The sequence below is a fragment of the Erpetoichthys calabaricus genome, chromosome 14 (genome assembly GCF_900747795.2).
Source record: "Erpetoichthys calabaricus chromosome 14, fErpCal1.3, whole genome shotgun sequence".
NCBI classification, from domain to species: domain Eukaryota; kingdom Metazoa; phylum Chordata; class Cladistia; order Polypteriformes; family Polypteridae; genus Erpetoichthys; species Erpetoichthys calabaricus.
The window spans coordinates 21,218,563-21,242,638 of record NC_041407.2 but is presented as its reverse complement, the minus strand read 5'-3'; the positions used below and the strand labels follow the sequence as shown (position 1 = coordinate 21,242,638).

Here is a 24,076-nt window from a genome sequence, read left to right as displayed (position 1 = left end):
TTCAATGCAGCATGATTAGTTGACGTGACCCAATGTATATAGTTTTAAATTGAAATATCATTGAAGAGATTAATTTGATTCAATTTCCTGACTATTTTACTCTGCATTTTGTGTATGTAATGAATATAAGTTAATGTACTTGATTCTGTAGCAATCAGGCAGGGGGTTCAAATCTTGCTGAAGTATGGGACCCTGAGCAAATAACTTCACCTTTTTGTGCAACAAATGGGAAAAAAAACGAAAGAAATGTAACCAATATCTCAAATATAAGTCACCTTGGATAAAGACATCCGCCAACTACGTAATGTATATTATTGCAGGTGCAAGCAGTCATATTTCACTGTAAAATTTTCCATTTAGTTATTACACAAGTGATACTCCAGAAAATGTATCTGGAAATACTGTGTAGTCCTTTCCATATACAGTACACTTTTAATGTTGTATTGGACTCTTTTGCACAGTATAGTCTGTTTGTGTGACATCAGCATCCCACTGTTCATATTTGCTAGCATGTCATTACATTGAGTTAGAATGAAAGATTTAAGAAAAATGCTTTTGCCCTTAGCAAATGGTGACCATGACAGTTTATAACAAAATTAAAATATGGAGATAAAAGTAGGCAGAAAGTTCTCAAAACTTATTTTAAAGTAAGGGTTTGGGTAAAATTTAGCACAAACAGAGAAAAATGTTTTCTGTAGAATAGGAAATTAAACTACTCCCTTTGGTTATTAAAGTAACAATTTGAGAACAAGCAGATCTTAGTGGATACACCAAACCTTGGACAACTTATATTCAAAAGGACAGAAAGCTAAACACTTTAAAATAGGTATGCAACAGATGTGAAGATTATTTTAAAACATTTCAGCCTATTTGATGTAAAAAGTAAGCACTATTAGTCAGCAGTAACAAAGGCAAATTTGTCAGGACTCCGGTGAAACATTCTGAAAAAAATTTTTTTTGAAGGACTATGAAAAAGCAGCAAGTATTACGTCAAATGCTAAATGAAGGTCTGGAGAAGCAATTGTGCTCTGGAAATAAATGATGCATTGTAGTGTTACAGACATCAATGTTTTATTTGTAGGCTGAGCTCAATCAAAGCTCAACTTACTTCAAATAATGGGCTCCAAGACTAGTCTATTAAAATGAGGATATTTGGAGACAAAAATGAATTAAGGAGCATTGAATGTTTTAGAGATGTGCTGAATTTCCTATAAAAGACTATTTTACCGGCCCAATTTCATCCTATTCCAGAAGCAAAAGTTTTAAACTCTGGGCAGGCCATGTTCATTAATGTGCATAAAATAGCACAGGTGCCAACTTACATCCCATGTATTACACTTATGAAATTAAATTTAATTTAACTCATGCCAGGGCATTTTAATTTAATGAACATGCCCAAAAAATTTTTTTTTAGCATTCTTTCACTTTACTCCATGGAAAACACTTCTGCATAAAGCACAACTATGGCATATTTTAACATCCCATCAGATACAATAAGGAGATTAACACTTACTTATTTCATATCAATCTTTATTGTCTTTTGGAATTCACAAAAATCAAACCCTTAACCATTCACATCAGCAGAGACAGAAACAGAGAGAGAGAGAGAGAGAGAGAGAGAGAGAGAAAGAAAGAAAAGAAAAATAAAAAAACAAACACTCTCAGGCCTGTTCTGGCTCCAGGAGAGAAAGGGGCCAAAATGTAAAAGGTTGTACTTAAAGTGCTTCTGTTAACATTTTGAAAAAAGTAAAAAAAGTCAAATGACTGGCAGCACGATCTCTGCAGCTCAAACTGAAACAGGAGATGGGGTGGGGGGGAATAATTCGTAGCAGAATTAACAGCAGATGTAAACCAACACTTAACCAAGCACAAGACTTGATTTGCCTCCAGGAGGGTTTCTCCGGTTGCTTGGACCTCCAGCAGCTGGTGGTGCTGCATTAGAGGCTACGGAGTTTGATGGTTCTTTATCTTCTGGGACACATTCATGTTCTTCTACATTTGCTTTAAGGTGTTTGGGAGAAGAAGGGGAAAAAAAAAGTTACTATCAAATATGTTCAAAGAGAGCAACACTTGCTATAAATACACATATGGTGTTCATGTAATTTAAATTTTCATGTATTCATATTTCCTGAAGGATCTTGGCCAGACAAGTAAATTAGATTATTATGGAACACATTTTACAACTCTCTCTTCCCCCACCCCCCCTCCCAATTACAAAATAACACACCTTATTGAATTTAAGCACTGAAGAATTGATTCCGTCTCCTTTACTGATGGTCATGAACAAGGCCGTCATGCTAACAGCTGTTACATATTGTCTTAACTCATTCATCAGATATGAAAGTTTGTGGCCTCAATAAAACAGTAAAGTCTCCACTGGACAACAAATATGTTGCTTCTTGGACACTTCTGGGTAGAGCTTACAGATTTTGGCCTGCTAATCACAAAAATCACCTTTATATAATTTTCCCATTACATATTGGTTTATTACATTCACTTTTTTGCAATTACCTCTCATTAAGAAAAAATATAGTTGGGTATACACATACACACACACACCTGCACCTACACACTAAAACATCATCTGCAATGACTTAAAAGTACTGGCACTACTACTAGGACTGCAGCTCATACACACCAATTGCGGTTTCATCTGAGAAATGGGCAGCCATGCCAAAACGTTTCACTACATTAAAAAAAGAACTGGCCACTCTGTAAGCATTTGGCTCCAGTGCAGAAAAACAGTGGCACGTAAACCACTTGTCAACCTCAAAAAAGATTTTTTTTGCCTCCACTTGGACTGATGAAAAATTCTATGAAAACAAATGACAAGGAAGGTGATGAATTTTGATATCTGGGAAAAAAAAGTTTCCAGAAATAACCGACACCAAGATTAAGGAAGGCATTTTTATTGGTCCACAAATCAGACACATCAATGACAAGTGCTTTAAAAGGTCCGTTAGTGGAGCCAGAGGAAATCGTATTGAAGGCATTCAGGGATATTGAGAATTTTCTTAGCAACTACAGAGCACCAAACTACATCCAGATGGTTGACCACATGCTTTAAGCATACAAAACGATGAAATGCAATACGTCTTTAAAGATTAATTTTCTGCATTCACACTTGGGACTTCTTCCCTACTAATCTTGGTGCAGTCAGTGATAAACATGGTGAAAGGTTTCACCAGGATATTGCAGCAGAAAAGCGGAACCCATCATGGTTGACTATTGTTGGACACTGAAATGAGAAGCTTCAGATGCCGAGTACATTTGAAAAAATCAGCATTGAAAAATGATGTGTCAGCATCATTAAGTGAATAAACACACTGAATTCGATAAAAGTTCATTTCAGGTGTCTCCAAACAGCTACACAACACAGTCTATCTGAAATTATATTTCTGGTCAATTTGAAGCGCCTTCCAAATCACCAAAACACTTGAACATTCCTGTTTCACAGTTAGTGGTTTATTACCAACAAAACAGACTTGGAGAGGAATATATAGAAATGTGTTCACATACACGAAGAGGGAAGGCAACAAGAACACAAAATGTAGTTGTGCAGATACCATCAAGAAGAGATGGCCATTTTTCTAAATTAAAATTTGTCATCAAGAGGTCAACATAGGTATATTAGAAGGCGGCAGCATATTATACAAATCTGAAAACTACCAGATGCGGTGTTTTTTTTGTGTACTTTTATTTCAATCCTATATAACCATTTTACGCAAAATTTTATTTCCCGCTACAGGTATTCACTGTGGGTTAGTTAAGCAGCGTTTGCGGAGGCAATGAAAACACTTTAGATTTTTAGGGCCGAGGTTTTTACTTAATCTGCTTAGTGATCCTGGACTCAATCCTTTTCAATTAAATGTTTCTCAAATAGAACCTTGGCCTTCTATATAGATTTAAAATATTAGGCAACATATTTAAAAGATGCGACAGTAATCCCTACTTGTAGAAATGTCATTAACTCCAAAAAAACCACTGGAGACGTGTATGATCATTACTGTAATTAAAACTTGATTCCACAATGTATCAGAGTGACATTGCATCTCTGGATATTGACAGGTGTCAGCTCAATAGTTTTAGTCAGCATGATCATTAATTTATGATTAAACATATCACACACAGTGCCTTACATGCTCTTTAGTGCCAATTTTCAAAGTATGTACCAATACAACACTTCCCTCTCCTTAATTCATGTTTAATATTCTAGATCAGATTGAAACTGCAGGATACATTACAAAGCAGAAGAATCTGGGAGTATCCAGTAGAGTAACTGGCATCTTATTCTTTATGTCACATCACTGCTTACAATTTAAGGAGCTACGGTACAGTATTTAGAATTCAATTGTTCAGAACTTGACTACTACAGACAGCAAAAAATTGCAGTTTCTAGTAGTAAGTGACATTTAAAGAACTTGCCTTTTTAGATTGGTTGAACTTACCAGTGTCAGTTTTCTCTTTTTCAGCACTTTCCTGCAGAAAATTAGACAGAAAAAAAGAAAAAAAAAAAAAAACTCAAAATCCTTTCCAGAGTAAACCCCAAAGAGCTTTTTCTTATGCCATTTTTTACCAAATGCAGGTAACAGTGCATACATAAGGACAGCATACATAAATATATTGTTGAACAATTAAATGGTGATCTCTGGCTCAAAATGCAGTCAAAGACACACTAAACATGGGCACCACTTACAAAAAGATGCAAATAGTGAATGGCATAGGAGTGGATACAAACTCCAGTTAAAAGAGAATTCTTGGAAGGGCAATAATAATTTGTTAAAACAAAAAAAAAATGCAGGAATGCCATTTAAAATGAATAAGTAATAATAACTACACCAATCTAGCTAAGAGGCTAAGGAGAAAAATTCTAAATATGCAATTTAAAATATTCCTGGTTGGGACATTTGCATAATGGTTTACCCACAGCACCTATTATCTTTCATTTCCCAGATTTAAGTCCATGTCAGAGTACCAAATGTGAGACATTTGTACAACATCCATATGTATTTTTTCAGTCTCCTCCAAGATCTCAGAGCCATGGGGATTTGGTTCTTGGAGATTTAAAATTTGCTTGTGTGAAACAATGAGATGGAGTGAGAGTTCATGTAATCTTATGGTGGACTGGATTGCTGCCCTAGGTTTACTCTTGCTACAGCTTGTTTTCCCCAGTACAGTATCACAAGTTTGGATTATTAATACATACAATAAAAATGTTCCCACTATTTATTTGCATTATTAACAATGCCAACTAAGTGACTATGGAACTGTAAAAACTAAACTATATGAAATAAAGCACACAAAGGGTAAACAAAAATGCTGAAAAATGTTCTTTCAACATACTTCAGGAATAACTGGTGCCTCGTTTAAATAAAAGGACTTGATGCAGTGTCAAACAACTTTATGTCCATCTGAAAAAGCAAAACGTTCCTGTGAATACTGTTAACACTGTGTAATACATAGACAATTTAAATAAAAGCAGACCTTCCAAGACACTTAAGACTATGAAAGCTTCGTAAAATTAAGTCTGGTATTAATGAAGCAGTGGTCCAGCATTGCGCTGGAGTATCCCATAATCTTGAAGGTATCTGAAAAGATTCTGGCCGCCCTGGATTATTAAGCTAGTATGAGACTTCTCTGAAGCTTCATTTTTGATTATACCTGTAAATGTATACTAGGAGCAAAACAACTAAAATATTACCTCTATTGTAAGCTCATTCACACAGTTATCTGCAACTATCTAATACTACAAACACCTAAAAGTCTTGGTTTCAGTGTTCAAGACTCAACAGTTTTTTTTGGCAGCAGGAGCTTTGTGGAAGCATCAAGGCAGCAAATGGTAAATGTGCGTTTCAAAAGGCCATATCATTAGGATTATAGTTTCTCATCTACTCATGTATTAGGAAACTATTAACAAAAAGTTGCATTGGGAAGCCAGATATAGTGGTTAAATGGCTGAACAGTACAATTCTGGTTTTAACTACTTCATGGTTTTCACTTCTACCAAAAACAGTTGAACTGTTTGACTGGGTCAGAAAAATCTCATGTTGAAGTCCACAAACCAGGTGGATCATCCATGTCAAAGAGAGCACAATCAAATTATAAGAAAGCTGCAAAAAAAAAACATTTAACTGATATCCAAAGGATGCCATCATACGGATATCCAACAATGGCATGCAAATTAACATAAATGCAAAAGGAAGCAACTATGGCTGTCATATTTGACTAGAGATATTTTATTTTAAAAAAATCTCGGAAGGCAAAAAGTGATACATGAAAGAGAACAGTAATTTGTTTTGCCTTACTATAAGTATCACATTACTCCAAACAGGCTATTAACACAATATGTCTAAGATCTGCCTGTTCTTATTTAACTGGTTAGCTTGTATCATCATTAGTAAAATATGCCATTCCTTTTCTTGAAAGTGTCCTTCAAAATAAAATTTTGACAATGCGTTTTCTACTCATATATCTACAGTTGTACTAACTGAGCTGTGCAAGAATAAGGATTGCTTAAGTCGGCGTCACAATGCAGGCGTTTAGTCAGACAGGATGTCAAACGTGATGACGACTGGAGCTGCCATTCTTGTAGTCATTAAAACGACTGACTAGTTTCTAGCTGAGATTCATATTTCCAAAGTATTACTAACTCAACCTCCCAAAAGCAGCCAATTTAAAAATCTTCCCCTGCATCCAAAGTGCATGGTTTTATTAACCCCAACTGCTCCTAAAACTAAAGTGTAATACTTTTTCCTATCACATGCAAAAACGTTTAAACATCCACCACAGCAAGTCAATGGTTGCTGGATTACATTCTCAAATGTCTAATTTTCTGTGACTTTTGTATGGTTTTAAAACCACTGCTTTAACATGGCACTAAATAAGTAAAATTCTTTGACCACCAGCCCCCACCACAGCACTGAAGTGGTGTCCTATCCTACAAAGTATTAAGTTGGGATCCACAGATATTACCTGCAACTTTTTTTTTTTTTTTTTATTTATTGACAAGATACTTTCATCTAGTCATGGAACTGATCATGGTATTGAATTTCTCGTACTCTTCTTTAAAAGTTTTTTCTGCATAATTTAACTTTGTACTTTCCTTATTAGGTACAGTGATCCCTCACTATATCGCGCTTTGCCTTTCGTGGCTTCACTCCATCGCGGATTTTATATGTAAGCATATTTAAATATATATCGCGGATTTTTTGCTGGTTCGCGGATTTCTGCGGACAATGGGTCTTTTAATTTCTGGTACATGCTTCCTCAGTTGGTTTGCCCAGTTGATTTCATACAAGGGACGCTATTGGCAGATGGCTGAGAAGCTACCCAACTTACTTTTCTCACTCTCTTGCACGGACTATCTGTGATCCTGACGTAGGGGGTGTGAGCAGGGGGGCTGTTCGCACACCTAGACGATACGGACGCTCGTCTAAAAATGCTGAAAGATTATCTTCACGTTGCTATCTTTTGTGCAGCTGCTTCCTGAAACGACATGCTGCACTGTGCTTCGCATACTTAAAAGCTCGAAGGGCACGTATTGATTTTTGATTGAAAAACAAACTCTCTCTCTCTCTCTCTGTCTGCTCCTGACGGAGGGGGTGTGAGCTGCCGCCTTCAACAGCTTTGTACCGCGGTGCTTCGCATACTTAAAAGCAAACAGCCCTATTGATTTGTTTGCTTTTCTCTATCTATGTGACATTCTGTGCTCCTAAAAAGCACTCCTTTGAAGAGGAAGATATGTTTGCATTCTTTTAATTGTGAGATGGAACTGTCATCTCTGTCTTGTCATGGAGCACAGTTTAAACTTTTGAAAAAGAGACAAATGTTTGTTTGCAGTGTTTGAATAACGTTCCTGTCTCTCTACAACCTCCTGTGTTTCTGCGCAAATCTGTGACCCAAGCATGACAATATAAAAATAACCATATAAACATATGGTTTCTACTTCGCGGATTTTCTTATTTCGCGGGTGGCTCTGGAACGCAACCCCCGTGATGGAGGAGGGATTACTGTATACTGTTTTACTTCAGGTTGCTTTGGATAAAGGTCTGTACTAAATAATGATACAGAACTCACTGGGCATTTCTAGATTACACTTTCACTGCCTCAGCTTGTGTAAACCTGTGATAGACAGTGACATGATGTCTTAGAGAAGAAAAGAGAAACACATCTGGGAGGAGCAACAACAAAAAAGTGTAATGTGCACCATTAACTTCTTTTCTGCCTCCTACAAGGTTTAACACAATCAAAACTATATTTGACTACTGAAATTAATTCTATAACATGCATGCAATTTATAGGTACCTAAATTAATACAAATGTGTTAAAAATGGCTGGAAAAGCATTCCTAAGTCTCAATTCGATAAAATATGCATTAATGGCAGTAGGTCTTTTGTTTTTCCATGTGAAGTGGCCAAAACAATTGTGGTATAAGGGTTTGTCCAAATCTTGATTTGGCATATGCAATCCTACTTGTTTTAATAGAGACTGAACATTTAATGGAATAAATTATGTTACAATCAACCTACCACTACAGGTGCAGATTCTGCAGCCTGTATATTTTTCTTGGTTGCAGCATAACCTTCAGAACCCCCAAATATACCCAAAGATCTTCCTTCCCCTGAAGAAGAAAAAAAAAAAAAGACAAAGGCATTAAGTTAGTGATGCTGTAGATATGAAGTGAAAATACTTTTATTAAAGCCAGTGACCCTTTTAATGATAGAGGGGAGCACTCTTACAATCAAAACTTTAAATTCAACACATCTGGTCACATTTTGCACACAATTTTTGTTTGAAATATACCACAACTTCAGCAGGAAAGTTTTGCATTTCGAATTAAGTCAAAAAGACTACATTTCTGATACTGCATGCTTAACACAGTATTTTGGGGTTTCAGTAGTTTCTACATATACTGGCATTTTAAACAACCATTATACTGGTAATACACAATCTGCACTAAAAGTACACAATGACCTAAACCAAATTACAAAAGCACATTTGTCTACATGAAGCAGAAGAATGGATGATGTATGAAATGAGGGAACTAGCCTCACAGACTGAAGAGTTTCTGCATTGCCATTGATGACAGACAGTTCACAAATGTCATTTGGACAGGACATGGCTTGACAGTGAAAATTTAGGTAATTCTATAAGCACAGGTATAGAAAAAATAACATTTTTACACAGCACAATTTTCTTTAGGTTTATACTAGCAAAACATTCCATTCTATCCCATACATGTCTGTTTTTAAGGATGAAAGATTAATACTTGCAGCTTATTTAAAGACAACAGATTACGTGGCTGGGTTTGTATCAGTGACACGCAAGATCACTTAATGTAAGCAGTATAATGTTTGGCACAAAGTACGAGTCCATCCTCATATGCTGCCAACATTGCTAGACATCAGAAATCATTAGGGAGTTTTCAGTGGGGTCAAAAGATTTAAGTCTGAAAGAATAATAATGAATTCAGAATGCAATACACATCAATTAATGTCTGCCTCTGTATTTTTAGAATTCCTTGGGGAAAGCCGTATAGATTATCATGGTCTCATTTCTGTAACTATTCATTGTAGACAATCTTCCAAACAGTGTATGAAGGATTAAGTTTTTTTTTTGGTCCCAGTGATCCATAACACTCTTGCACTACACATGCAGAAGATTTGTATTGTTTTCTGTACTCTGATGGATCGTAGGATTGAAGGTTTGTTGAAGTGAGAACCATGACTAAGAATTTCATTTTGTAGCACATGCTCATTTATTCCAGTTCATGACAACAGAAAACTGAAGCCCATCCTGGCATATACAAGCACAACTCAGAAGTCATAAACAAAAAAAATATGTAAGTGAACTTTTTTCCTAGGGCATGTCTAGCACACTCAGGACTTAACAGCATCATTGAAATCAAAAATTTGATGTAAAAATGGCCAAGGAGAGCCATTTATGTACATTTGAGGACAGATTCTACAGTCATTAATTTATGCAGTACATGTCGATCTTGCCTTTTTGTATTGGCATGCAACACAGAGTGTGTCATTTGAGAGTAGTTATGATCACCTGAAACACTTTTTAATTGATTGGTTGGTTGGGCGCACAATTAAAGTACTTCCCAGCTTTCCTTGTATAGGTGGGTGCTGTGTTAATGTGGTCTGTGAACTCCTATTCAATATTTATGCCTGCTTACTGAAGAGCAATCCCAGAATGGATGCACTGCTAATAACTCATTTATACATTATTCAAACAAAGAAATTCCTTTACAATTTGATTAATAACTTGTAATTCTAGATGTTTTATCTGAGCATACTGTATGATATGCTGCACTAAAAAAAAGTTGTAAATTTTTTTTTTTTATTTTTTTTTTTTAAGGAAATGAAATAAGAAACCCGACATTACCATTTATTCCATCGAAATCTACAAAACTAACAACTTCCAAATGTCTAGTGCATGAATCTGGTTTGCACTGATAAGTGATTCTCACCCTGATGCATAGTCACTTTCTATTGTGAAAATGTTAAGGTTTATTATTTTTATCTTCGCAACTGCAAGATGCTGGCAAAGTTATTGCGAGTATTTTTTTTTTTTTTTTTTTTAAACATTTACAGTGTGGATGACTACACATGCACTTCTCTAGAAAACTACGTTTAAGTTGCTATATTAAATATGTAGCAATTTTGCTGTTAATCAGGTAATTTGATATATAAATGCTTTACATTTTTTTTCCCTACTTTTGAATGAGTGCTTTTTTTTTGGCATATTGAGCTTCAAATGTTGACGCAGTCCGAATTAAAACCATGGCAAAAACTCCCCAAATGCAAATTAACTGCTCCGAAATATAGGAAATAATCTTGAAATATTATCCAGCCTCAACATAATGAACTTTACTCCAAATAAAACACATTTTGTGTGGAAGTATCAAACCCAAACTCTTTGCAGTGTTTCCCACCATTCCAACAAATCACAAAAACATCCTTTTAGTCCAAAGGTATATCTGAATATCAAGGCAATATATCACAGTACACCAAATGTCAAAATAGCTGTACATGGACATAAAACAAACTCTAGCTAATGTTTTTCACTTTAACACCACTGGCAAGGCCTAAAAATATTGCAGCTATCACTCAGTGTATTACTAAAAACAGGAAACTGCATATACCTCCAGTCAGATTTCCTCAAGGACTAAAAAGGTTAAAGTTATTTGCAAAGGCCTGAAAGAGACAGAAATGTTTTTTTGTTTTTTTTTTTTTTTAACTCAAAAAACAAGAAGTACATTGAATTGATTTCAAAATACAGCCAAGACATTACTAATCCTGCAAATGGCTATTTATGGTTGAAATGACGGATCTTCTTATAGAATACGCTACCGTGTCTGTCCGTGTGTCTGTCCATGATTTTAAATCACCTGTAGCTCGCAAACCGTTTGACCTACTGACCTGAAATATGGTACAGATATACTACGTGACCTCTACTGTCTGCTTTAGGGGTGATGATTTGTATTACTGTTTTTATTTTATTGTAGAATCAACTCTCTGCAGCACACAGCAAGGCAGCCGTGCAGCACATGCGTATGGGCGCCGTTCTCATCCCCATCACCTTCGCCGTCACTTCCTCTACCTCTTCATATCTTAAGTCTTCAATCTGCCTCAAGAATGATTTAAGTGGCAGCTTAAGAGAAAAATTAAGAAAAACATACTAAGTAATTGCAACACAAACACTGAATCAGTTTCAACACGAAAAGATGCAGATGGAAGAAGAGAATAAGCGGGCCGCTAGGGTGGAGGAAAGAAGACCTGCTCAAGAAGCAGCAAGTGCATCAACCTCTGAGCTAACGAATGCTAAACGTACAGAAAAAAAGAGGATGAAAACTAGGAATGCTCAAGTCAAGTGTATTCACTGCACGTTAATAGTGCAGTGCGCAGTTACTGGTTCACAAATAACTGCAAAGCCTCATCTACAGCAGCTGTTAATCCAATGTCCAAGGGGTAAACACTCTCAGCTTACCCTTAAATGATGTTTAAATGCTATTAGATAAACCTTTGTAATTGTGTAATGCTTAAACTGGTTATGATGATCAAGCAAATTTTTATTTCCATGTGTTTCAAGATATTAGTATTCCTAAAGATCAATTCTGGGTTCAAAAGTGGCCAAACCAACAGCTTTGTAAAGAAACCTGTCAGCCTATATTTTTGTGAAATGAACGTGACCCTGTGTTCGGATTCAGCAGGTTGGAAAATGGATGGATGGATGGATGTTATTCTGTGCAAAAGACTGACAAAAAACTTAAGTCTTAATACAATGGTGTACTATACTATCTGGAAACAAGAGGGCAAACTATCTAATCAGGATATAAAAAGAAGACTCAAATGCACAAGAGGCTAAGTACATCAGTGCACAGTGTGAGAAACAAATTCCCCAGTGCCTTACAGGTTCTCAACTGGCTGCTACTTAAACCAAAAACAAAAAACACACAGCACCACACACATTACACACCAAATATAGGTATGCATCATCTGCAACGGGGGTTAGGACGAAAAAAAAAAAAAAGGGGGGGGGGGGGGGGGGGCAAATAAACCACAACTGACCTTAGACCGTGCATTTCTGGGAAGACAACAACCAGTCTTCAATCTTATAGTGCCACTCCATTGATGGGTACATTTATGCACACAACAATTTTTTTTTTTTTTTTTTTTGCAACGTGGGAAGAAAAATGGAGGATAACTCATGCTAAAAGCAGTGGAAAACAAAAACTCCATACAGGCACTGCCAGTTACAATAAACTTAATGCTAAAAAAATTTAAACACTGATCTTAAATAGAGAACACTCATTTGGTTTTAGAGGTCAAAAGGAATGCCCACCAGCACACTTAAAAACAACATATTGGAAAGGTATTGGAATACTTTGAACAACAATAATGAGAGTTAAGGCCAGAGTTAACTCCTGTTTTACGTATATTTATAGGATGGGCCCAGTTATGAATAAAAGCAAAATGTCTTAAAGGTGTTTTCACGCTCCTATTCCATTTGCTTTGTTCCAAGTCAGGGGATGATTTGTTACTTTGTTTCAATTTCCAGCTATTACTGCAAACTTTCACGCGAACTAAACCTACCAATAAACACCCTGTGGGCATATCCTGGATGTCTTTCATTGGGCAGAAACAATTTCCCCCCCCACAGAAAAAGTTGTCATAGAGGGTTGACAACAGTTGCGTTTGAGCAATGCTGAATTTTCCATAATTACTTGTTTACCAAAGACAGCCCTATGAGCAAAATCTATTATCGAATATTGGAAGACTACTTGAACAATCTTGCGATGCTAGGCACAGTATGAAAAATGTTTCATACAGGTGAGTGTACAAAAAAAGGCTGAGGGCATCCATTGATATGCTTCAGTTATCAGGCTAGTTTCATTTCACTGTATGATGTTGCACATTTACTCTCCAGTAGCCATGATATGAACGTAACCTCAATTTAGTTTATCTGAAATCACATATCTACCATCTTATCTCCTGTAATTATTGTTAATAATGTTCATTTTGTAATGTTTGATTAACAGTTACTACATATGTCAGTTATTGTGTGTACTGACTGCACTTTCACACTCCACTTTTGTAGTGTAAAATTAGGGGGTTTGATCGGACTCACGGGGCACTGCTATTCGTTTCTCATAACCTCTGTATGTATTTTGACCGATACTATTGCAAATTAATTTACACCCATGTATTATTATTTTCAACCTGGTCAACTGCGGTCTGATTACATGTGAGAAATGTTGAAAGACTGCTCTGATTGACGGGGTAATTAGGAGAGTTGTTTTTATGTGAATTGTGTTCCATTTGTACTTATGTATTGTTTTACATTTTTGTTTCTCCATGCTCCATGTTAACCCTCGTCTCATTATGCTGTGAGTTTTGGTGCCCATTACCAAGACGTTTAGCATCACTACCAGAGCATGCACAATTTAATCCATATTTCATGTAGTTACAGTGGTCCAGAGTCCGATCACATTCATACTACAAGAGAACCACTCCAGGGTTCACTTAACGCCGCACTGAGACCACCTTTTCCAAAGGTTCTCAGTTTGGTTCTTTTAGTCCACACTAGAGTGAAATTGGTGTGTTCACATCTACTCCAAACAAACAGGACTTTCATGTAAATTGCACCAGAGTTCAAAAACAAACTAAGTGTGAAAATACTTTAAATCATATACATTTGAGAGAAGCTTTTGGGGCTTTGAGGACACACGCACGCACCACACTAAAATTATAGAATCACTAGTTTGCAACATTTTAAAAATGCGTCCAAGAAAAAAGTCACTTTTCTATGTGTTTTATAAACTAGCTAATGGTATCTACATGTATTAATACACCAAACTGAAAAAAGCAAAAATTTAGAAACCTGACAATTTATTAAACCTGATTTAAGAAGCGTCTTAGAAGCTGCTTTAAAGGAATACTCCACCAAAATGTTACTTACCCAACAAATCTTGTAGCGAAAGCCATAAAAAGATTTTAAACTGATGTTTTCTTACAAAACATAGCTAAAAATGTATTTAATGAAAGTGCCCAGTGATGCATGTTTGTGATAACATAAGATATCTGGCAATGCTCATTTTAATTAAGGATACAATTCTCAGGTCAATACAAAGCAAATCAAAACAAAAACCAACCACGAGGCAGAAAAAGTTTATGATTTGGTCTGTCAAGAGAAACACCAGCGAGGTTTAAAGGTTGTCACGTATGAAGACTGTGCGGAGCTATGGAGCATGGCTGGATCTCATAATATTGGGGTTTTTTTGGTAAAAAAAAAAAAAAAAAACAAACACGTGTGTGTATATTACAGTATATATATATATATATATATATATATAAATTGCAAGATGCCTTAGCTTCTCCGCTGTGTTCCATAGCCTCCAAAGTAAATCTCCCGTGAAGACTTGATATTTTGTTTAAATTTACAGAAAGATTAACTTTAGAACAATTTTACGCAGCAAATGCACATATAGCATGTTTGTGAAGAAATAACAATTTCAAAAATACAGAAGCTATCCTTTAACCAGAATGCCACACTGCCTACCTTTAAAGACAATTTATTTAATTTTATTTTTATGGTCACTGTAAAATAAGCCTAAAGAGTTTTATTTTGTTGATAAAAATGAACAAACCTGTGATCTGCATTTTGTAAAAATTACTAAAGTTAACACTTTACTATAGAACTTAAAGCTTCCACAGTACAAGTCTAGTTATGCAGGTGCTTAGTAGAACTTTCTTTTATATAATAAAATAAAAAGAAGTCAGTACTGAAATCAGTAACCAAACCTAAAAAAAAAAAAAAACCCCCAAGCAGCCCTTCTTGCTATCATTTCCAGTTCTCTTCAACGAGAGGTTAACATGTGCCTCCAAAGAAGGACAAAGTTAGAGCTAAACCATAACGGTGCTCTGCAAATGTGCTTGCATGAAGGCTGATCCTTTCACTAATGTGTTAAACAAAAAAAACACAATGCAACAAATACCCTCATTTAAATATACCCCTTGATGTAGGGTATGGGAACACATTCATAGTGTTCACAATTTGAAGGCTTAGTATACAAAGCTTGAATTATCTACCGAAATGTATACAGTGTAGAGCAATTTCTTGTCTTACATGGACATTAAAAAAAAAAAAAATCAATTTTCTAATCTGCCCAGTACAAACAAAAGGTAACTGAGGACTGGAGTCTAACAATCGATTACAAGCAGTGAAATATTTAATTCAGTGCATCTGCATGGTATACAACACATGGACGTTTGTTAAAAGACATGCATGTAAAAGCACTTAGCTTCAATACATGGCATTCATGTGGTGTAACATAACTGATCCTTCTCCTCCACGAAATCAACTGTTCCCTTACACATCAATAATGTTCTCAAACAAAAAGTAGCTCAAGAGTACATGATCTAAGTTATCAGCATAACTAGAGGGGAAAAAAAGTGGATTTAATTGAAACAGTAATACCAAATTCAAACTCATTAAAACAAAAATATAAAAAAAAAAAAATTCACTAATCCAGCATTGACCAATGTAACATATTAATCTTTCTGTAAATGCTTTGTAATCCATTTCAATACACTTAAGGTAATCAGACCGTACTTAATGCTTTTAGCTCTTTGAAGTACCAAAACTAAATTAAGATACAGTGAGGTACAGTTAGACACATTTCAGTGAACATGTACCGATAAAGATTTACACAGTTTATAAATCTTTGTATGCCAAAAAACATCAAAGCCCAGACAGAACTATCTAGTTTTGTAAGAATTTATGAATCTGGAAAGTTTTTTAACAAAACACTGGACTGTGTGGATAAGAAAGAAAAACTAAACGGCATTCAATCAGAATTAATATTCAGGAAAAAAAAATAAAGCTGAAACCTGTGAAAAGTAACGCAAAAAAAAAACACAAGAATAATATTCATACAAAACTTTGGTCTAAACATGTTAAAAACAAGTAAAATCACAAATTTACTTTTTGCTGCTCTTTATGTAATAACCAAAACTAGTAGGTATAAATAAAAGTTTCAAATTTGACACTTTTTTTTTTTTTTTTTTTTTAAATCAAAAAGGCTAGACTGCATAAGTGTCTCATTTCTTTAACAAACCTGGTGGATTGTTTCTTCTGCCAGCGTGCGGATCCACTGGTCCACCAAAAATGTTAGTGGCAGTTTTGCTTGGCCATGAAGATTGCTTTTGGTCACCATCTCCTGTACCAAAGGTAATGTTGGAGCTTCCACCTGGTGGTTGCAGCACCCTTAAAAATAAATAAAATTAAATAAAATAATTAAATAAACTGGTAAATTAAAACCTGACAGTCATTTGTTGAAATCAGTATGTAATCACAAGTGCCTATTATAATAGAACTCTAAAGTAAAAAAAAAAAAAAAATCAAGATGAGGGGATGGTGGGGGCTAGAAAAAAAAAATTGATATATATGGTTGCCAACTGGCCGACCAAACACAAGCACTGCCCGGTAGGTGACCACCCAAATAATCAGATTGCGATTCAGACCTATGGATAGAATACTACGGTCTACACCCTGACAAGTAAGTGAACCAGCTGTCATGGCGCACAACTTCTGAGCCATACGTATGCTATATATGCAGGAGTGACTTCTGCGATTCGATACCTGCAAGGGGAAGCAAAGGTTCAGGTTTGCTCACATGGGGAGAAATATTTTACACAGCAATTAATTACAGTACACATAAAAGCAAGTTACTTGAACTTTGAATGAGATTTCTAAAATTTCATATTAGTTCTAAATGACTCAATAGGATGCCTACATTTCAACATATTAATTTTTACTTCAATCATCACAAATTGCATACTTAATTACTACTGCTAAGCAAAGAAAAAAAAAATAAGCTAAGAAATACTTCTGTAGAGCTATAGTATAAAAGGTCATTGACTCATTTCATGGCACAAACATTGATACAGAGAAATTCACTTTCAAATGACCTGAAGCAACTTAAAACTGACAAATTGTCAGCAGAACGTGAAAGAAATACAACAAGCAAGAAAAGGAGAAAAAAAAAACACCAACAACAACACTAAATGACTACAATGGAAACCACACTACCAGATAAGGCAACTAAAATTTTACACACCACTTTTGAAGCTTAGAACACAGTCCGTTCTGTCGACTCTGGCAGTGAACAACATGATTTTGTGCTACAACTCATGAGCATGTGGCACAAGGTCTGTAAAATGGAAAAGGGACACAAAAACCCCACCTTTAACCTCAAAATACTTGTGGAAAAAAACTTTATATTTCTGAAGTTAGGTTTAGTTTTTTTTTTTTTCCTATTCCTTCGGTTTTGTCTGATCTCATTGGTTGACTCCCACCTAGTTAAATCATTTCCTACTGTAAAAACACTATAAATTAAGGATTTTTCATATTCTTTGAAAGAAGAGATTAATGACACCCACAGAGATCCAGACACTGGCAGCACAGTGTCTTAAACATACTACTGAGACAAACACAGATTTGATTTTTTCCAAAAGACTGTTTATAACATAGCACAAGAGAGAGGTTCTTTGAACAGATAAACAGGTTGATACCTACATTTGTACATCAAAAATTATATTACTGCCACACAGAACAGATTTTTTTTTTTATATAAATCAAACAGGTTGTTAGACATAGACACATACTAACAGATGGTTTTCTGGTCTAAGTTTGCACATGAAAGAGATAAAGCAGCAATATAATTTAGGACCCAAAGTCATTTTATTCATTTACAGTTTAATCAATACCCTGAGTGCTTTTACAATGATATTTGAGTAAGTAGTTCTGGAGCCTTTATTACCATACTTTCATAATTCAATTTCATCCAGGAGCATGGTTATTAGCAAATACTGTAACTTTTATTAAAAATGTAAACTCAGTTTCAGAACATCCCTTCTACTTTCCATGTGAATTTTCCCTTAAACCAACTACAACTGTGAAAACAATGATGTCTAAACATTCACACACAGGTCAGGAGTTTCAATGAACCATGTACAATAAGATAGAGTTAGCATGGAGGCATCAAATATTTTATTCTGCACCCATTGAGGGCCTAAGGGAAACGGATAGTGTACATGTGGGAAATACTCAGCTAACGTAGATTAAATGCCTATAACAGAGTGAAGGGGACTTGTTCCTACAGTTAAAACCGGAATCGCTTAATCCACAAAACCACATTTACTGTGACAGCCTACTTGATCAAGCACAGAGGTGTTTCAATACATTAAAAGTGAGCTATACAGAAGATCAACCCTCCCCTTTCCAAAAATAAACTAAAATAAATGATCAATACGGAAAAGAACCAAATAATGAAATTAGGCTACATTCACACTGCTGATAAATGACTTAAGTCTGATATTTGGTTGCAATCAGATTTTTTTTTTTAATTCCAAATTATATTTTGCATGCGATCCAGATTCAAAATACAAATTTCAACCCTGGATGTGTCACATGTACATAAAATGAAAGAGAGAGAGAGAAAAAAGCAAACTATACAGCTCATCACAATCACTAAGTTGCTATGCTACTTAATAATGTCTTACACTGGAATGTCTGAAAAATTCTCAACTAGTGACAGCAACAAGTAGAAAAAGAAAATAAATATTTATGTAGAAACTTTTGAAATAAGAGGGAAGCCAGTACTGGTCAAAACATGGTGTGGATAGCTTTGAATCAAAACAGTGGCTTGGCAATCTCAGAACATTGAGGGGAACATTTGATTACTTATGTCAAGGTCTGTTTGCAAATCACTCCTTCAAAAGTATGCCGTTATGCCAGAAAAGATGTAGTGACATTGCTGTATTGGCTGTCCATTAGCCTGTCAAATCAGTACTGTCACCCATCTTTTCAATACAAAAATAGGACAAAGGTCATATTATAAATATAAGTAGCTGGGGAATGTAAAATTTCCACATAATTCTGATTCAAACGTTCAAATGCAGGTTACATCCATCCATCCATCCATTTTCCAACCCGCTGAATCCGAACACAGGGTCACGGGGGTCTGCTGGAGCCAATCCCAGCCAACACAGGGCACAAGGCAGGAAACAATCCTGGGCAGGGTGCCAACCCACCGCAGGACACACACAAACACACCCACACACCAAGCACACACTAGGGCCAATTTAGAATCGCCAATCCACCTAACCTGCATGTCTTTGGAATGTGGGAGGAAACCGGAGCACCCGGAGGAAACCCACGCAGACACGGGGAGAACATGCAAACTCCACGCAGGGAGGACCCAGGAATCGAACCCAGGTCCCCAGATCTCCCAACTGCGAGGCAGCAGCGCTACCCACTGCGCCACCGTGCCGCCCTGCAGGTTACATATGTCTGAATAATGCTGCTGTTTACACTTCTCTTAATGATAAAATCTGTCACATATGAGTAAAAAACAAAAAAAAAAAAAAATCAATGCAGTGTGAATGCAGCCTTAAAGATAGTTTGATTATTGATCTTCATTAGTTGTAGTATAGTTTCAAGGCTACCTGTATGTTACAGTAAAGGCTGACATATGAGATTTCATCAGTTTCAAAATGCATATCCTGCCAAACAACTACATAGTTTAACACCACCGTAGCATGCCTAAATGACAACTACCCAGTACAGTCACTCTGAGGCAATTATGTACTTTATAAATAATCATGCTGAGGGTTCAAGTCAGTAATGAAAGGTGGTAAAGATAGGCAAAAAAAAAAAAAAAAACCCTCACATATTCAGATTTCTTACATTGCCTTGAGTTCCACACAATTCTCTGTCTACACTATTACTGAACAGCAAAAAAAAAAAAAAAAAAAAAGCAACAACTGTATTCAGTTTCAAAGGGGTCACTGGGCCAAAACAACAAATACAGCTAGACTGCATACAGGAAAGCGATGGCAAATTTTACACATGGGCGTATCAATAACAAGGCCTAAAATCTACTCAAAAATAATACAGAACACACTGTAGACCTAAGGAGAATATTGAGTTACGCCCCACTCAATATGAAGGGAATTCCCTGCAATTCAATTGGATAAACAGCTGCTTACTCACTCGGAGGCACTGGGTTCATATATTTGAAATGCAGAGGGGCGGGGCCCTGAGCAAATTTCTTACCAGCGACATAGTGAAAAATGTCAGTTGTTTAGGAAATTCCACAATCTGAGATGGACGTGTAAGACTGAAGTCCTTGTGATACTGACAACAAGTGTACCCCCCCTCTTTCAAATGCAGGAGGAAATATGCAATGAAGTATTCTAAACGTATTACTGTACTAAAGATCACTTTCTAAATGGAACACGTGGCACAGGCCAGACTCATTAGGTGAAGAGGGCTTTCTCTCAACACTGTGGAAATAAAGCATGTGTCATTTAAAAAAAATTCCAATCAAAACTGACAGAAATCGGTTACACTTTTAGTTTTCCGAAAAAAGATCAGGGGAAATTGTTTTGATGACTGAAATCCCCTATACAGAGGCAAAGTCAAATAACACCTTGTATATACACACACTTTAGCCACATACAAGTTGTGATCTGCTCCACCTGCCACAGACATTGCTATGTTAGCTGGCACCTCTAAACTGGTCCTGTGTAATGATGGAGTGACTACTTACACAAGCATTCAGGCTTGATTCCCACCTTGGTTTCCAGAAACCCTAGACTTAGAAAGTTATTAAAAAATATATTCATGAAGAAAATTTGACAGTGCTATGGAAATAGTAGCACTGAAATGTGCTGCTCTTTAGATAAGCCCGATGTTGGAAGCAGAAAGACAGCAGCCTGCTTTGGGCCCTAAGCACAGAGATTTTAAACAGTTCAAAACATTAGAGACCCAAGTCACTTGGCCAGCTTTCCAACTCTGTATGTTGTAGGTTCAATGGAACATCCTTGGTGCAATTAGCCCAGACATTTTGCAATAAGCCATGATCATTTAAAAGGATGCTCATTGGTTCAATGTACTGAGCCTTAGCTGTTTTTTTCAGGGGGGGGGGGGGACGCAACAGCTAAGCTTCTAGTTAGCCTGGCTCATTGCAAAACATGTTGGCAAATTAGAACAAGACTGATTTTCCAATTCAACTATGAAAGAACATTAATATACACTTTTATTTCTGAGCTGCTTTGGACAAAAGCATCTTCCACAAAAGCAACATGCAAACCGGATTAATCTTAGCCCAGAACCTTACATGACAGCCATTATATCCTACTGTAATCACCCTTGTTGCATTGTAAAGTGCACCGATTTTACTCTTCCTTTGCACTGCAGTCACACAGAGGTCAAACAGACCACTGTATGTGGACAACACAGAAGAATATTTACATGCTGAATTTTATCCAGAAAATACCCATATGCCCGTTGCCACGTATAAATGTTTCCAGGGATTTCTAACAAACCCAACTTTGGTTTTCCAGTCCTATAAAAACCGGACGCGTTAAATGAAAAATGTGTGACCTCCAACCTGTACTAGTTCCAAATACACGGTTTAGTTTATATTTGAAATGCTTTTCTTGGCAGAGAACGGGATCAGGCCCTTTCCTCTGCATTGTGGACAAAAAAGAAATAAAGAAGGCCCCACCCATTTTTGTCTCAGCACCGTCCACAATGAGCGAGCTAGAGTCCACTCCGCCCTAAACAATATCCTCTTCGCTCATCACCAACCATGTGTTTGTCAGTCGACCAAGCCCCCCCCCCGATTGATACGATATATTCATAACGCAGAGATCACGATGCAACTGCGTAAGAGCTTTGGATTTCAATTGGATGCTTTACCATTTTCCGTTATAGTGGTATAGCTAGGCATGAGAAGGCAGACAACAAGAGAAAGGGGGGGCATAGTTAATAGTAGAACATTTTTTTAAATTAGGTTTCTGAGAAAATGAAACATCCGATGTCGAACCGGATTTCCTTCTACCATCCTAATTAAAATGTAGAGCACACAAAAGCTTCCCCGTCACAGCCTCTATTATTGGGGCCATTCTGCAGCAGCACAGCTACGGAACGAACGTCAGGTCTGAAGAATGTGTGAGGCGTCAAGTACAATAAAAAGGGGGGTGTTGTCGGTTTCTGTTCACCAAATACGAATGAACTGAAAAAGCATTTCACCCAGTTTGAACATCACTCTCGTTATTTAGAATATGTCACTTAAGGATTCAAGGGAGGTGAAACACAATGGAAGTAACGGACAGCTGCAACGGAGAACAGAAAGATCACAGCTGTGAGACACACGCGGCGCGGCCGCGACTCCCAGTTATTGTAATTGACCGCGTTAACAGGACTGCGGGGTGGTTACCCTTATAATAACAGCCTTCATTACACTACCAAATTGCTAGCCTATAGCTATTTATCTTTTTTTTCCCTTGTGGCTACTTAAATGTGGTGCCTCCGTTTGTATTTGCCGACATCCGGATTAGAATGGGAAAATACAGTCTGGCACGCTTCATAGATCTGGATATTAGCGTCATAACGGGTCTTCGCGTCTCTCTTTTGTTTCCCCGGCTTCCCAGCGTCTTCGCCTTACCTGGAGCTGCTCTTAGCCTCTGGGTCCATGCCTTGGAAAGTGGTGGTGGTCGTCATTTTGAGAAAAAAAATGTAAAAAAGTTTGTCTCTCTATTACTGTATAAAAGCGGAGGGCAGTGAGCCAGACTGGATTCAACTTGAATTTTTATTGATATAAAAAAAAAACAAAAATAAAAAGGCAAAGTGATTTCCCCCACTCGCCAGCCTTACTGCCTTCACAGCTCCACCCGACTCTGACCGCACACCAACCCCGGCGCGCGTCTGCGCTACAGGCTTGCTTCTGGCTGATCCTCCTGTCCGCTGATTGGCTGCTGTGGTAGCTATTGCGCATGCGATTCGCTGACAGTGATGTCTGTTACTACCAGCTCTCCATCTCGCTGCGTTTGAATTGATTTAAAGCCCTAACCGTCATTTTTGTCAGCGTTTTACTGATGTGCACGTTGTAATTAATAATCAAATACATCTGTTGCCTGTTAAAAGGAGAATTTGTGATGCCTTTATCAGACAAGGAGCACGTCAAGGAACGAGGCCTCCTATCGACATTACTGGAGGACCGACTATGTATTGTAAGCGTAGCCATTCTGAAGCTTTTTGTATTTTCTCCTTTTGCTATCTGTTAGCATCATTCATATGATTTTAAAATCTAATTATGTTAGGCTGTGTGTGTGCCCGGTATAGACCGTTTGGTTAATGTTGTCTACTTGGGGTGGCCTTCTAACACGTAAGTAGGACGTGCCCTCAGATCTTCTATTCAAATATTTTAGAACATTACAAAAATTTCAGCAAGAAAAGGCCATCAAGTCCAACAAAGTTTGCCAATCCTAACCACATAAATCTGCTAAAAACACGTCAGGTCAACTTCTTGGTAACCTATTCCTTGTCTATGGTTCTCTGTGTGAAGAGTAACTTTCTAATGTTTGTTCTTGTTGAGCTTAATTTTAGCTAACAGCCTGGTTCCACTGTGTTAATTTCTTCTGTAATTTTAAATTATTTAATCATGTCACATCTAAATCTCTTTTTGATTAAACTGAAAAGGTTCGACTCATTTAAT

The 24,076-nt window shown here is 36.7% G+C and overlaps 1 protein-coding gene across 1 annotated transcript; it reads right to left on the bottom strand.

Annotated features, from left to right (window-relative positions):
- Positions 1-1,513: 1,513 nt before the first annotated feature.
- LOC114665070 (jupiter microtubule associated homolog 1-like) lies at positions 1,514-23,386 on the bottom strand. Its single transcript, XM_028819445.2, has 5 exons — positions 23,027-23,386; positions 16,628-16,776; positions 8,529-8,620; positions 4,449-4,479; positions 1,514-2,001 (listed from the first exon to the last, which is right to left on the bottom strand). The coding sequence occupies exons 1-5, from the start codon at positions 23,080-23,082 to the stop codon at positions 1,859-1,861; spliced, it is 471 nt and encodes a 156-aa protein (XP_028675278.1). The 5' UTR covers positions 23,083-23,386; the 3' UTR covers positions 1,514-1,858.
- Between the last annotated feature and the right edge of the window lie 690 nt (positions 23,387-24,076).

Bases quoted from the DNA above. Each gene is read 5' to 3' on its own strand.
- LOC114665070 (XM_028819445.2), bottom strand. From the start codon at position 23,082: ATGACGACCACCACCACTTTCCAAGGCATGGACCCAGAGGCTAAGAGC. The intron at 16,777-23,026 runs GTAAGGCGAAGA...TTTATTTTTAAG, and splicing joins GAGGCTAAGAGCAGCTCCAG to GGTGCTGCAACCACCAGGTG. The intron at 2,002-4,448 runs GTAAGTTCAACC...AACACCTTAAAG, and splicing joins AAAAGAGAAAACTGACACTG to CAAATGTAGAAGAACATGAA.